A 14,113-nucleotide genomic window follows, 5' to 3' on the forward strand; every position below is an offset into this window, starting at 1 on the left:
GCCAGCGCGATCTCATCGCAGACAAGAAGAAGTCAGTGTTTCGCCATTGAGTTTATCTCTACAGTGTGGTTTTCTTTTTTTAAAATCTATTTTACTGTACTGCACATTGCGTTGGTTTCTGGGATAATGCGGTCGACAGGCAAGCAGGGGCACCGATTTTTCCTCGATCCCTTTCCTATCAAATCGGCTCCCTCAACAATCCACCTCTTTATAACACATCCTATCCTAAACCCTATCCTAAAACCCCCCAAACAATTTATCTATAGACCTCTGGAATTCGATGGGACGCACTAGCTGTTGCCAGTGCCTTCAGGATTGCAGCATTAAACCAGCAAACCCTTTTGATGAGACTGGCTGTCCTTCACCACCATCTCAATTCATTTCAATAAGGTTTACGAAAGGAAAATTGGCTGGTGAACTTTGGTGATCACGCTCTGTCTTCTAGTTGCAAAGAGACTGGGGTGGGACATAAATGTACCATTCCCTCTTCCTTCCACCCCCCACGTTGTATCTGGAAATATCCGTGCTTGTGTGTCCCAGGCAGGAGTCATTTCTGTTGCAATTGCGAAGACTGGGTTTTTTCTTAGCTTCTCCTTCACACACCACACAAAGCTTGCCACCCTACGTCTTCTTTTATCAGGGAGTGAAAACAGGATAGAAACTGTTTCTGATGTGAAATTGCTCTCCTTGGGTCTCACAGATGTGTGAGGCGCCCCATAGGCTGCTAACGTCTGCTTGCAATTCGCCCTTCCCAGAAGGATCTTAGATTGGGATCGCAAGTTTTCTTTTGAAAAAGGGACAACATTTTTTTTTTTAAAAAAAAGCATTTTAAAAGGAAACGGGGTAAGAGAGGGAAGTGAATGGGGTGCGTGCCCTACCACCAGCCAGGAATTCTCTCTCCATAAGGAGCATTATAAGTGTATTTTAAATAATGCTTTGAAAAAACAAATGCTTCTCTAGGCCCTCACCATCTTTTGAATAAAGAAACAGCAGATCTGTTCCCCCCCTCTCTCTCCACACATCACCCCACTCCAGCGATTAAGTGCGAAAGCTAAACTGCCCCCCCCTCACCTCCAATCTCACCCACACTTAGACCCCTTTAACAGCTTAATTGCGCTAAATTTACCACGCGCGCCTGGAAAAGAGGGTGACAAAATCTGGAAGTGACTTACCTTGATGAGTGAGTGGCAGGCTGGGAAGCGGATTAAAAGATTCTCCGGAGAGTTTAAAAAAAAATGTTTAAAAAAATGATAGGGAGGGGACGATGGACACCACCCTTCTCTAAATGTGGGTTGGGGGTGTATTTTGGAGACGCTTTTAGGAAGCACGTTTTGTGCGAGTGTCTTTGAGAATCTGTAGAATCAAGTAATAACCAACGCGTCCAGTACGGTTTTTTGTTGTTGTTTTTTACAGAAGAAAATATTTGGAATGGGAATGTATGGGGTGGGTGGAAGAAAAGCCCTAAACAATCAGCAATATAAGCTGAGGGCCACTGGAAGAAACTCCGGACGTTTTCATTTTATTAAAAAAGGCCCGGGAACTTGTTTACGTTGCGCTGTATAAACATCCTGTCCCTTGTCTGCGTCTATCTCGCAAAGAAATCAGAAACTTGATTTTTAAAAGTGGGTGAGTTCCAAACCTACCGCCTTTCAAGAGAGATCCCCTTGGTGGCAGGGGCGATCCGGGAATCACTTTAATTTTTGGTGTGTCTCATTTGTGTATAAACAAAACTGCTGGTCCTTTTTTTTAATGCGTTCAATTAACTGGTCAATTTCTAGCAAACGTCTTGCTGTTAGGGAGGGATGTTTGTGTTTATTCCTCTGCGCGCGCGCACAGACTTCTTAATTTCTTTCTTTTTTTTTGTCGGCAAAACAAGGCCACATGGAAATCGCTTCCTCGCGAGTATTACCAACTGGTTTTGCGTAGCAAAGAAATGAGGCGTGTGTGTGTGTGTGAAAATAGCGGAAGGTTAGGATCTAAGTGGCCTTTCAACACGTTTGGAAATGGACAAGCAGAAAGTAGTCTCTGGACACAGAGAAAGATTTTCTTTGGACGGAGAAGTAAGAGCAGTTGAAACCAAAAGAGCGGAGGATCGTTGGGATGTTTATATGTGGGCGTCGGAGAAATAGAGTTTGGGAAGCGATTTAGCAGCTAGTTAATCCAGAATCATGTACGGAACGCCCAGATAGTCTTCAAGCCCAAGCAGCACCCTTCGATTTAAACACAAGGCGCTCCATTCATTCCGTGCGCTCAGGACTACTTAGGTGGACGGACCCGAGTCTGGTTTACACCTCGGGAGCAAGTCCCGCCGATCGTTCCCAAAGGATGGACGGCCTAAGGATCCCGGCCTAAAATACACACACACACACACAAACGAAGTAAAGTAAATGGATTTAGGATCCCCTCGGCATACCCAAAACAGATTACTCCAAATATATTCACACCATATATTTAGGGTTTGGGGTGATGAGGAAGGGGTGAATCCATAGGGTCAATTGAAAACCCCTGTCCTCCAGTGAGGAGGTGGTGAACACGTGTGTGCATGTGAAGGAATTATACGGGTTCGGGTGGAGCCTAGAATTTTTTTTTGGGGGGGATGGGATCCTTCTTCTGCATCAGGACAAGGTGGGATCGGCAGAGGGGTGATGGTGGCAGTATTGAATCCCTCCGTTTGGTTGGAGCGAAGCCCCTTACAGCGCCCACCAATGTTGAGCTAAGACGCGGAAAAGAGACTAGGAAGAAGGAGGAGGGGAGGAGGAGGGAGGGAGGGGAAGCAACTTGCCTGGCGGGCCGGGGAGGGAAGGGGAGGCGGGGACTCCTCCTGCCTCTTACGTCGTGCTGTCAAGAGCCGCCAGGCGCCCGCTGACTTGAGATAAAAGTTAAAGGCAACCGCTCCGGTTGGGGGCAGAACCCGCGACTCACCGGGCTGAGAAGCAGCAGCAGCAGCAGTAGCAGCAGCAGCAGCAACTCCTCGCTGGCAGAAGCCTGGGAGGCGGGTGGGGGAGAGCTGGGAGGAAACGCTGGTCAGGCAGGGGGTGGGGAGGGTGGGGGGAGAAAGCCCGCGCCTCCCGCGAAGCCTGAGAAACGGGGGAAGGGCGAAGAGGAGGAGGGAAAAGAGAAGGAGGAGGAGGAAGTCTTTTCCCGCTTGGAACGCCGGATTAGGAGCAGAAGGCTCGGACACAGCCTCTTTGCTGGCTTGGATCGTGAGGAAGAGGGGTGGGTGGCGGCGGGTTTGGAGACGCGCCTTTTCCAGGTAGAGGAGGCTTTGCTTCGCGTCTGGGGGTCCAGCGGACAGCTGTCCCCTCCTCTTCTCTCTCCCACGGCCTTGGCTCTGTCTCCCCAGCTCCACCCCCCGTTAGTCAGGGACAGGAGCCCGCAGCTTAGCTTGGACTGAAAGAGAAGGCGACTGGGATCGGCTCCGTTTCTTCTGCATTCCGGCTTGCAGCGCTTTTACGCAACTCTCTGGAGGAAAAGCAAGGGCGCAGGAGAGAGAAAGACCTGGGAGCGGGACGGGGGAGCTCAGACCCCCCTCCCTGTTCCGCCCAGGAGCCAGTCCTTTAGGGAGGGGGCGGCGAACGGGAGCCGTCGATGACCGCAGGACTGCTGCGCGCTCCTTCCTCTCGACCCCCTCCTCCTCCTCCTGCCGAGGCCGAGGCTTTTCCGATGTCGACAGCCTCCGACAAGGCGCAGCAGCAGCAGCTGGGAGCAGTCATGGAATCGGCGTCGTCCACCACATCCTCGACCCCCAGCAGTAGCAGCAGCGGCGGAGGCGGCAGCGGAGGAGGAGGCAGCGGCGGCGGCACGAAAGCGAAGAAGTCCAACGCGGGCATCCGACGGCCGGAGAAGCCGCCTTACTCCTACATCGCCTTGATTGTCATGGCCATCCAGAGCTCGCCGTCCAAGCGCCTGACGCTGAGCGAAATCTACCAGTTCCTGCAGAGTCGCTTCCCGTTCTTCCGCGGCTCGTACCAGGGCTGGAAGAACTCGGTGCGCCACAACCTCTCGCTCAACGAATGCTTCATCAAGCTGCCCAAAGGGCTGGGCCGGCCGGGCAAGGGCCACTACTGGACCATCGACCCGGCCAGCGAGTTCATGTTCGAAGAAGGCTCCTTCCGACGGAGGCCCCGCGGCTTCAGGCGGAAATGCCAGGCCCTCAAGCCCATGTACAGCATGATGAACTTGAATTTCAACCACCTCCCGGACAGCTACGGCTTCCAGGGGCCTTCTTGTCCGCCCAACAGCCTCCCCCTAGACGGCGGCGCCCTGGGCATGATGAACGTCGACGGCATGGGACTGGCCGGCCACTCCGTACCTCACTTGTCCTCCAACGGAGCGCACCATTCCTATATGGGGAGCTGTGGAGGTGGAGGTGGAGGAGGCTCCGCCGGAGGGGACTACGGTCACCACGATGGCTCGGTGCCCGCCTCGCCCCTGCTCCCCGGAGGTGGCGTGATGGAGCCCCACTCCGTCTATTCCAGCACGGCGCCGTCCGCTTGGGCGCCCTCCGCAGCGCCGGGTTTGAACAGCGGAGCTTCCTACATCAAACAGCAGCCTCTGTCGCCTTGCAATCCGGCAGGGAACCCGCTCTCGTCGGGCTTGTCCACGCACTCCCTGGAGCAACCTTACTTGCATCAAAACAGTCACAACACGGCAGAACTACAAGGTAAGGACGGGCTAGTGTGGGGATGGGCGCCCCTGCGCGCCGAGGGGGGGGGCTGGAGATCTCGAGAGAGAGCGGCGATCAGGCCGCACGTAAACTGGAACAGGGAAGGTAACATGCCCATAATTTGGGGAGCGCTTAGCGCAGAAGGAGAGGCTAAAGGTTTTGTTCGGGATTATTGGAACAGCCGAAGCCTGGAGCTGTAAAGCTAAAGGGAGAAGAGCAGGCGGCCGGAGGAAATCTCAAATGCATAATGGGTGCCGGTGAACAGACGTCTGAGCACCCAGTTACAAGCAACGGAACAGAGGTTTCTTAAGGATCCGTAACAAACAAGTTCCGTGTTCACTTTTAGCGCCGGATATGTAGGCTAAAATATGTGACACCTGACCAAAAATACCCCCCCCTCCGGAATAAGCCTGCAAACAATTAGACCCCATTTCCTATTAAACGAATGCTGGTACGCTTTGAAAATGTGGGGAAATCCTGATTGTATGGTTAGGTGATAAGTTACCCAGGTGACGTGATGAACCCAAGCGGATCAGGGACATCAGAAGTCAGTCCCTCTGCTGTGAGGGGAAAGCTACGCTTTAGGAGCGAGGTAGAGGCTGTTCCAAAGTGAAGTAAGGGTGCGCGTGAGATTTATGTGAGATCAGAGGGTACTGGAGCGAGGGAGGGCCGATTAACAGGGGTCAAAGGGCTGGATATGGGGAGCAAGCAGGATTGTGGATGTATAGCTAGAAAAATAGGGATCGTGGGCAGAAAACGGGGGATATTCCCCACCACCACCCAGTTTCAGCTGCAAATCCTCCTCCAGTTGTTTTGCTCATAGAGAAAAGGAATAAATTCAGTTGTGGTGAAGGCGAGAGGGCAGCTCCAAAAGTTTTTTAGCCCTCTGAAAATCGCACCCAGAAATACAGTGTTCTCAAGACTGCGAGAAGGTGATGCATTTTGAAGCAGTGTACATAAATACTGTGCGAGCCTTTTTATATTTTTTGCTTCGTTTACCAGAGTAGTTGACTTGAAGTTTGTGGGACTGATGACGATTCCCTCCTACCCACTCCACCTTCGCGCGCGCCCCGTTCTCTAAGAGAAATTTAACGCTACCCATTAAGTAGGTGCGTTAGGAATAATTAAATCTGCTTCGGCCCTATTGATACTATTCCGAATAACATTACGGATAATATTCCATGGGGCTTTTCAATGATTGTATGCGTAGAAGTTTAGAAACTCTATTATATACTGATGGTTTGATGCCAGTGAAATCCATTAAAGACACATTGCAGATTGAGTTAAAAAATGCTCTTATATAGTGCCATACAGATGTAACGCGTTTTAGGGATCCAGTTACGGAATAAATAGGGAAATTCCCATTGATTTTAATAGGAGTGTAGTCTAAATACAGTTGCAGCAATACCTACCTACGCTTCGGTTAATATATGTGCGCAAACCCTGGAATTGTACGGGGAGTCACAGATTTGTCATTGCGTCACTTTTATTTCCTCGCTGCGGTTCCCTAATAAACATGACCCGGTTTTACATCATAGAAAGGAGCATATTTCAAAACAAGAAACAGCGTGATTTGTGAAATAAGGTTGAAGTTCGGTTTTATTTTCTGGGGGGTCAGAGAATTAATCCCAGTATAGTCCCTAGTTCCTACCTCAAACGTGGCAGAAAGAAAACCTGTTCATAGTTGCATTAACATCATTAAGTTGTGCCAATATATCTTAATGCCAATTGCCTTAAACGTATATAGGAAAATATTGTTCTGAAGTCAGAAAAATGATGGTATAATTAATTTCCTTGTCGTCCCTATTATTATTATTATTATTATTATTATTAAAGTCAACACCAGGAACGATACTGAATCCTGTGGCACCTGAAATATTACCATTTATTGTGGCAGCTATCTGGCGACGTGGGATGCAACCCAGAAAGCTTACTGCGGACAAAATTGGTTAACCTTTAAGACGCTATAGAACTCTTGTTACGACTTGTTTTGTTTTTTCTCCCCAACAATTGATTAACCCGGTTTAGCACCACCTCCTTTTGAGGCAACAACGACTTTAGTAATTATTAATAGTAATCCTATTTAATTAGTACTTCTAATACTGACCGGTCTCATCAATTCAAAACCGAGCAGAGTGCCACTGCAGCAATTAACGACAGCAGTGGTGACAAGGAGTAAGTTTAGTTTAGCTCAAGCCAAAATCAAGCCCTTAAAAATATCCCAGTGATCAAAGTGTGAACTTAAAGCTGCATTCCTACACGTACTTACCTGGAAGGTAATGCACATAGGACTGCGCTGTCAATTTCTCCCAATGAAACGAAACAGATTTTCAAAAATGATGATGATGATGATAATAATAAAAATAAACAACAACAACAACAACAACAACAACAACAACAACAACAACAACAACAACCATCCACCATCCAATATATTCCACCTCTTGATTCTCTTTATACATCTTCTACTTAAAATTGTTCCCCAAACCTTCTTTCCCAGAGCTGATCTCTGCAAAGGAGTCAATCCTGTGTCAGTATTTTACGGACTGCCTAATTTCAGTTGCCCTTTTGAACTCTCCTTTGTAGACAAAACATCTTTCTTTGCCTCAACCAGCTTTGTTAGGGCGGTTTTGTTTATTATTATTTTATTCCCCCACCCCGCTGTCTGCTCTCCAAATTACACCCCCCTCCCCGCTCTGAACAGCCCCTCTGCATTCTCGACATTGCTTACCTTGGCCGGATTCTTTTGCGTTCCAGGAAGGCGAGACATCTTTGCAGCGGAGGCCGTAAAAGAAAAAGGGACCTGCGCGATTAGTTTCGATTTTGCGAAAAACATGAAAATGCACTACGTACTCTCTTTCGGTGGTGATTGGAGTGGGGAGACCCACCCCCCCACTCACCCAATAAACCGTAATAGCATGGGGATGATGAGGGATTCTACTAAGAGGAGGGAATAATGGTTTGAAACTGACCAGCCCAGCAAGGGGAAATTGACAAGGTCTCTGTCTGTCACTGGAGGAGAAAGATAAGAGGTGTTAAGAGGCGAGAAGACAAGCGTTAGTTTGATTTTCTTTTTCCAATTCGTAGGGGAAGAGGGAAAATGTCTTTTAAGCAGACAAAAGATTTTTTTTGGTGGGGGGGTAGTAAAGAAAAGCGTGCAAGCATTCAGAGACCTAAAAAATAAAATAGCCGAAACAAACGTGGAAGGGTTGTGCTCGGAAAAAGAGTTAGCCTGATGCGCCAAAACGCAGAGAGTCCAAAGACTTTTAAAGAATTCCTCCTCCCTGTGGCCTTTTTGCGGGTGGGGTCCTGTGGTGTTGCTTCTGTTAGAAGAGAGGATTTTTTCTTTACGGTTGGGGGTAGGATCCTTTGTATTTTAACAGCCCCCATCTAGTTTTAGCAGCCGGGCAATCAGGGCGGCGTTATCACGGCGGGCCACCGTCTTCTGACTCCCTGGTTCTGACTCCGACTCCAGCCGCTCCTCCTCGCTCCAAATGGAGCGGGCTACTGACCCGACAGGTCTTCTCACCTCTGTTTGGTCCGGGGCATCAGGCAGAGTTAAGGACAACTAGCAGCAATAGAGGGGAGCAAAAAGGCACGTGGAAAATAATGGAGACGAACAGAGAAAAATTATGGAAAGTTGGGAGGAAATCCAAGCTAATTTTTTTACAGCCCAGGGGTGGGGGTTTACATTAGGAACCACCTCACTTTCAAAATATAAAGACTCACGTCTCCTACTGTTTCTTTAACCTGCTGGGGTTTTTTAGCAACATAAAGGGGACGAGGAGCATTTTATTTTTTAAAAAATACATTCTGGACAAATGAGGGAGTTATAAATCCTGGATATCATTCTGACTTCTGCTACATGAATATGGAAACCAAACAACCCATTTTTAAATGGGGGGGGGAGGGGAGGGGATAGCCACAGAAGACATGCAAAAAACAACATTTTAAAAAGGCAATGACTATTACTACTACTACTAATAATAATTTTTGTCAGTTCTTTACTTGGTTAAATCACCATGAAAATGACAACCAATTAGTTAAGAAATTATTCTATTGTCATATAGGCGCAAAAGTGTTTTTTTTAAAAAATCACTTAAATAAGTCCATTGTGCAGTCCGTATATGGTGTTGTTAACTGCTCTATAGATGGGTAGAGATAGGGCTGTTATTTTAAAAAATGGAAAGGGTTTACAATTCTGAAAGGGAGAGGAATGCTAATTCTATCCATTGCAAGTTGTTAACCACTAAATATGAGTAATCCAGTTACTGTGTGAGGAAGTGTTCTATGAAATTTGTTAATTAGGAACCAATGTTCCAGACTGATTAGATTTTACAATGAAATAAGTATATTTAAATACTATCAGCAGATGTGGATCCATAGATAATTTTTTCCACAAGTTACTGCAAAGGCCTGCCCTGATCCTGTAGCATCAGCCATGCAAAGGGATGGGTGGGTAGAAGAAAGGTATGTTCCTTTTCAGAAGAAGGAGCAAAGTTAATATCTGCTTTTAATAAAATGTCTGATTGTGGTCCAAAACCTGATAGGTTTTGTTTATGTTCATTGCAAGTCTTCATTGGAGTACAGTAGTAATTTAACCTTAGAAATAATTAAAAGCCAGGGTTTGTTTTTCCTCTGGCTTGAATGAAAGCAAGTCCTCCAGATTTATCAAGAAAGCCAAATCTATACACACAAGAACCAAAAAGAAAAAAAAAAGCCCAACCCTCAGTCCTCCTTCCTTGGCCAGCCAGGAAACAGACAGTCCCATCCCATCCTGCTATTTGCGAATGGGCAAAATTCCCATTCCAATCAAGTGGGAATTTCCTCTGATTAAGAACAGCAGAGTTCAGAGTCCATAACATCACCTAGCTGGGTTTAACAGATTCCAAGGGGTTGATGAAGCCCCTCCCAGGGGGAGATCTTGTGGACTGGTGCCTATTGTCACCATAAACTGAGGTGGCTCCAGACTTGAATTGTGAAACCAGTTGTAGACAAGCAACAAGTCTGTGGAATTGTGTTTCTCCAAGAGAAGCACCCTAGGCTTCTGTATGGCAGGTTGCTGTAACTACTACTACAGAGTTTCAGAAGCAGTTTGTGATATGGCTTGAGGTTCTACTGTTCAAGGGATGAAGGGGAGATGTGTTCAAAAATTCCACCCGCGCATGCCAGAAGTGGAACTCAGCCACATTGGAATCTGCCCTTCTACTGAGTCAGACCACTGGCTTACGTAGCTCAGGCCTACTGAAGTCGTCATCCTCTCCCCACTCTGCCTCTCTCCCCCCCAAGCTAATTTCAGCCTAATGAAAGCTCAGTAAATCTTCAGGTTTTGCTCCCTGCTTGCAACTAAAACACAACATAGAGGCTGTGAAGCACCTGGTAAGTCCCAGTGTGTAGAGGATAGCAAGCTGCACAGGTTCTGTTACCCATTTATTATCCTTGACCATACCTGGCAGTAGCTCTCCAGTCTTCTGTTAATATAGATATTTATTGATCCTTGCCCAAAGGTATACAAAAGTTCATACCCAATACAAAGTATCCTTTTATAGTACACTGGAGTGAAAGAAATGCTTATAAAATCTGTTCTGAAAAGGAAAAGAGGAGGAAAGAAGGGGAAAAAGAAAAAAGGGAGGAAAGCAAAAAAAGAAAAGAAAAAAAGGAAAGAAGGAAAGAAGGAAAGAAAGAAAGAAAGAAAGAAAGAAAGAAAGAAAGAAAAGAGAATTATATTTCATTTTTCTTACATGATGTCCCTTTTGTGTTGGAAATGTAAAAAACTGAACCTCAGACATGATCTATGTGAGGCAGCTACTCTGCCTCAGAGCTGGACTTCTTTGGGCATCTTACATCAGGGAAAGGGCCACACACATCTCAGTGATGGATCATTGGCCTCACAGATGCTCCCAGCTTCAGTGCCCAGCATTTCCAGGTAGGGCTGAGAGACTGCTGCCCAAAACCACTGCCACTGCCAGATAGTGTTGACAGTATTGAGCAAGATGAACCAATGGTCTGACTCAGTAGAAGAAAGCTTCCTGTGTTCCTTATGTATTCCTTCTATGAGGCAGAATGAAGCAGCTGCCTCTGCTCTCTTGACTAAAAAGAGAAAGTCTCAGGCAGCAAATTCTGAGGGGCAGAAAGTGGCTAGGATACGGTCTGCCCTGGAGCCCCTGAGCTAACGTACGGCACTAGGGTGCAGAGGACTCTACTCCATCGCCAGTGCTGAGGTAGGATTCCATTACCAGCCTAGTCAGATTTTGTGCACAGCGTGGTGAATGCACAGTCTTGTCCAGGGGTCAGCAAATTTTTTCAGCAGGGGGCTGTCCCTCAGACCTTGTGGGGGGCCAGACTATTTTTTTTTGGGGGGGATGAATGAAATTCCTATGCCCTACAAATAACCCAGAGATGCATTTTAAATAAAAGCACACATTCTACTCATGTAAAAACACCAGGCAGGCCCCACAAATAACCCAGAGATGCATTTTAAATAAAAGGACACATTATACTCATGTAAAAATACTAGGCAGGCCCCACAAATAACCCAGAGATGCATTTTAAATAAAAGGACACATTCTACTAATGTAAAAACATGCTGATTCCTGGAGCATCCGCGGGCCAGATTTAGAAGGCGATTGGGCCGGATCTGGCCCCTGGGCCTTAGTTTGCCTACCCATGGTCTTGTCCTTTGCCACAGGCAGTAAAATGGCTTGGGTAACTCCTGTTCCTACTGTAAAAGCCAATGCTGTAATCGACCAATGTTAAAGCTTAACATGCATGCAGAATAACCCTAAAGGAATGAACTTGTTAGCAAAATAGTCACTCAACCTTTGTTGATTGACACCTGTGGTGGAACGCAAGGCCACCGGGATGTCACCAACTAAGTTCTACTCAGAGTAGAACCTTTGACATTAATGGACCTAAGTTATTCCTATCCTGTTAATGAATTCCAGTGGGTTTCCTCTGAGTAGAACTTAGCTGATGACAGACCACAGTTTCTATTCATGCTGAAGCAAAGTATAATCGAGGGTCTAATTCTGCAGTTTCATATCTCCAGGGTGACATATTTTACCCCCTCCTCTCTGTCTCTTGTCTTCTTCCCAGTCACTTAAATCTGCTCTCTGCTTTCTTTCAGGAATCCGGTACCATTCTCAATCTCCAAGCATGTGTGACCGGAAAGAATTTGTGTTCTCCATCAACGCCATGGCGTCATCTTCCATGCATTCAGGAGGTAGCGGCTCTTACTACCATCAGCAAGTTACATACCAAGACATCAAACCTTGCGTGATGTGACAGTAGGGCTGGGGAGCTGAGCTTTCTTGGAGGGGCAGCCAACCCCCAAAGATCCAAGTGAAAACTGTATAGAACTGTGGAACTTCCTTCTACAAGCCCCTTTAGGAGCCAAAGAACCTCCCCAGAAGCTAGACTGATAGTTGCTCATGAGGTATATGAATATTCAAAACATCTACAGAGAGGAACACGCTGTTCTCAAGGAAGCCTTGAAGAGGAGCAAAGATGCGTTGTGTGTGATTTTTTTTTTTTGTAGGGGAAGGTGAAGCACAATGCCAAAACACTAAGTACTCAATTGTCCTTTCATCTTGGGTCTCAGTACATTCAGAACAGTGATCTGGTAAAAATTCCCAAAACCACTTTGTGGTTTCCTCCTCACTCCCGCTTTAAAAAAGGAATAGGATTCAAATGAACTCTGCTTTTTAAAAATATATCCTACCCCCAAATTCTCTACAATTTTAAATGGTCATTAATGAAAATGGATTCTAAAATTTGAGGGTCAGGGATCTGCTGTACAAAGTAAAGCAGCACAAATAATGCAGACAGCGATGGTGAACAACAGTCATTTTCATGTGGTGTCCATCACTGGGTCCTTCATTCAGCAGCCAGAATTGGCTTCCAGTTGTAACCTCTCTTCTTATATTTTAGGGACTGAGCATGAAATATACATATGGCTCATTGTTTATTTGACCTCTGATTCAGGGCAATGGCAGACTCTCCAGACATCTGAGTGAGTGCTGAGATGGTGCTTTTCCCATATCTTCTTTCCTAGATCGTAATTGTGCGTTGAGTTTCCAAAGCCTTCTCTACCTTCAGGTGTTGGTGGGGATTTGAAAAGCAGGATCAGATACACACACACACAAACACACAGAAAATGCAACAGTAGAACTGAGGACGTTGGGCTGGGTGCTCAATCACACGATCCTGTAGAAATCACCCCACTTCTTTTTGACCGTACCCAAGCCTATTTTAAATAGTAAAGTACCAAATTACAAAGAAAAAGCACTTTGAGAAATAAAGGTTAAAAATGGAAACGATTAACAAGGCTCACGCTTTTATTTATTCAACATTTTAATAAAACACAACAGCAGCCTTGGTCAATCAGTATTAAAGTGGTTAATGTGTTGGCAATATTTGCCGTAGGGACTGTGTGAAATAACCATCGTTAATGTCAAAAGCAGCAGCATGGCAAAGCAATTTTCTCTATGTTTTATATATAATTATATATTATATATATAAAAATATAAATATGAAGGACGCTTTTGTCATTTCCTCCCCCTCCCCCCTTTTGCCTGACTGTACAGTTCGGTGGCACACCTATTTTAAGTTTCATTCTGCACTGTATAAAAGTGTAATGACAGTGGAAGGGGTTTTAGACCCCCTGCTTTTGTGTACGTTTGTCCTTTTAAAAAAAATGGAATGCAAATAAAAAAAATGTATGGTATTCATACACAGCCTTCACAAATTGTATAACCCGTAAATAAATCATCGTGTGGCATAGACATCTGTGTAGTGGCATACTGAGAATAAAACTCAGAGAAGATTAGGTCCCCAACTTAGGGTGTTTCTTATTGTTGAAGGGCACCAAATTGTCTCACCTGTACATTTGGATCTCTGTGTGTAGGGAGGACAGCGAGAAAAAATTACCCTTTTACCTTTCTATTCTCAGAATGATTGTGCCAGGCTCCAGCTTGGGGAGTTTGCTTTCAGGGTAGATACAAGTGGGAGAATTCTGGACTGGATTGTTTCAGATCAAGAAAGCACGTGCAGAGTGTGACAGACTTTGAGGTATTTAAAAAGATCCCCTGCACCTAGCCAATTTATTAATAGTTAGATATAAGCCACTCAGTGAGGGGGGGGGGATGTGATTCTAAGCAGTAAGGGCAATAAAAAAATATATTTTTATTATTTATTTTGATTTCTTACACACGCTTCACCACAAGATCTCATGGTGGGTTACAGAGATTTAAAATGAAGTTTGGTGTAGTGGTTAGAGTGTCAGACTAGGACTAGGGAGACATGGGTTTAAATCCTCATTCAGCTATTAAGTGTTACCTTTATAGCATGTCTTCTTTCCCTCTGTGTACCATGGAAATAAAAGAGCCAATCACTTCAGGTGAGGGTTCCTGCACTTCTTACAGAAGTTTCAGGTCCTTTCTTGAAGTT

At 45.9% G+C, this 14,113-nt stretch overlaps 1 protein-coding gene across 1 annotated transcript; it reads left to right on the forward strand.

The window, feature by feature from the left end:
* Positions 1-3,086: 3,086 nt before the first annotated feature.
* Positions 3,087-13,449, forward strand: FOXF1 (forkhead box F1). The gene is made up of 2 exons (XM_082232979.1): positions 3,087-4,663; positions 11,793-13,449. Exons 1-2 carry the CDS (start codon positions 3,589-3,591, stop codon positions 11,948-11,950), a joined length of 1,233 nt encoding a protein of 410 aa, XP_082089105.1. The 5' UTR covers positions 3,087-3,588; the 3' UTR covers positions 11,951-13,449.
* The last annotated feature ends 664 nt before the right edge of the window (positions 13,450-14,113 follow it).

This window comes from Podarcis vaucheri (assembly GCF_965113315.1).
Source record: "Podarcis vaucheri genome assembly, chromosome: 7".
In the NCBI taxonomy this organism is placed as follows: Eukaryota; Metazoa; Chordata; class Lepidosauria; order Squamata; family Lacertidae; genus Podarcis; species Podarcis vaucheri.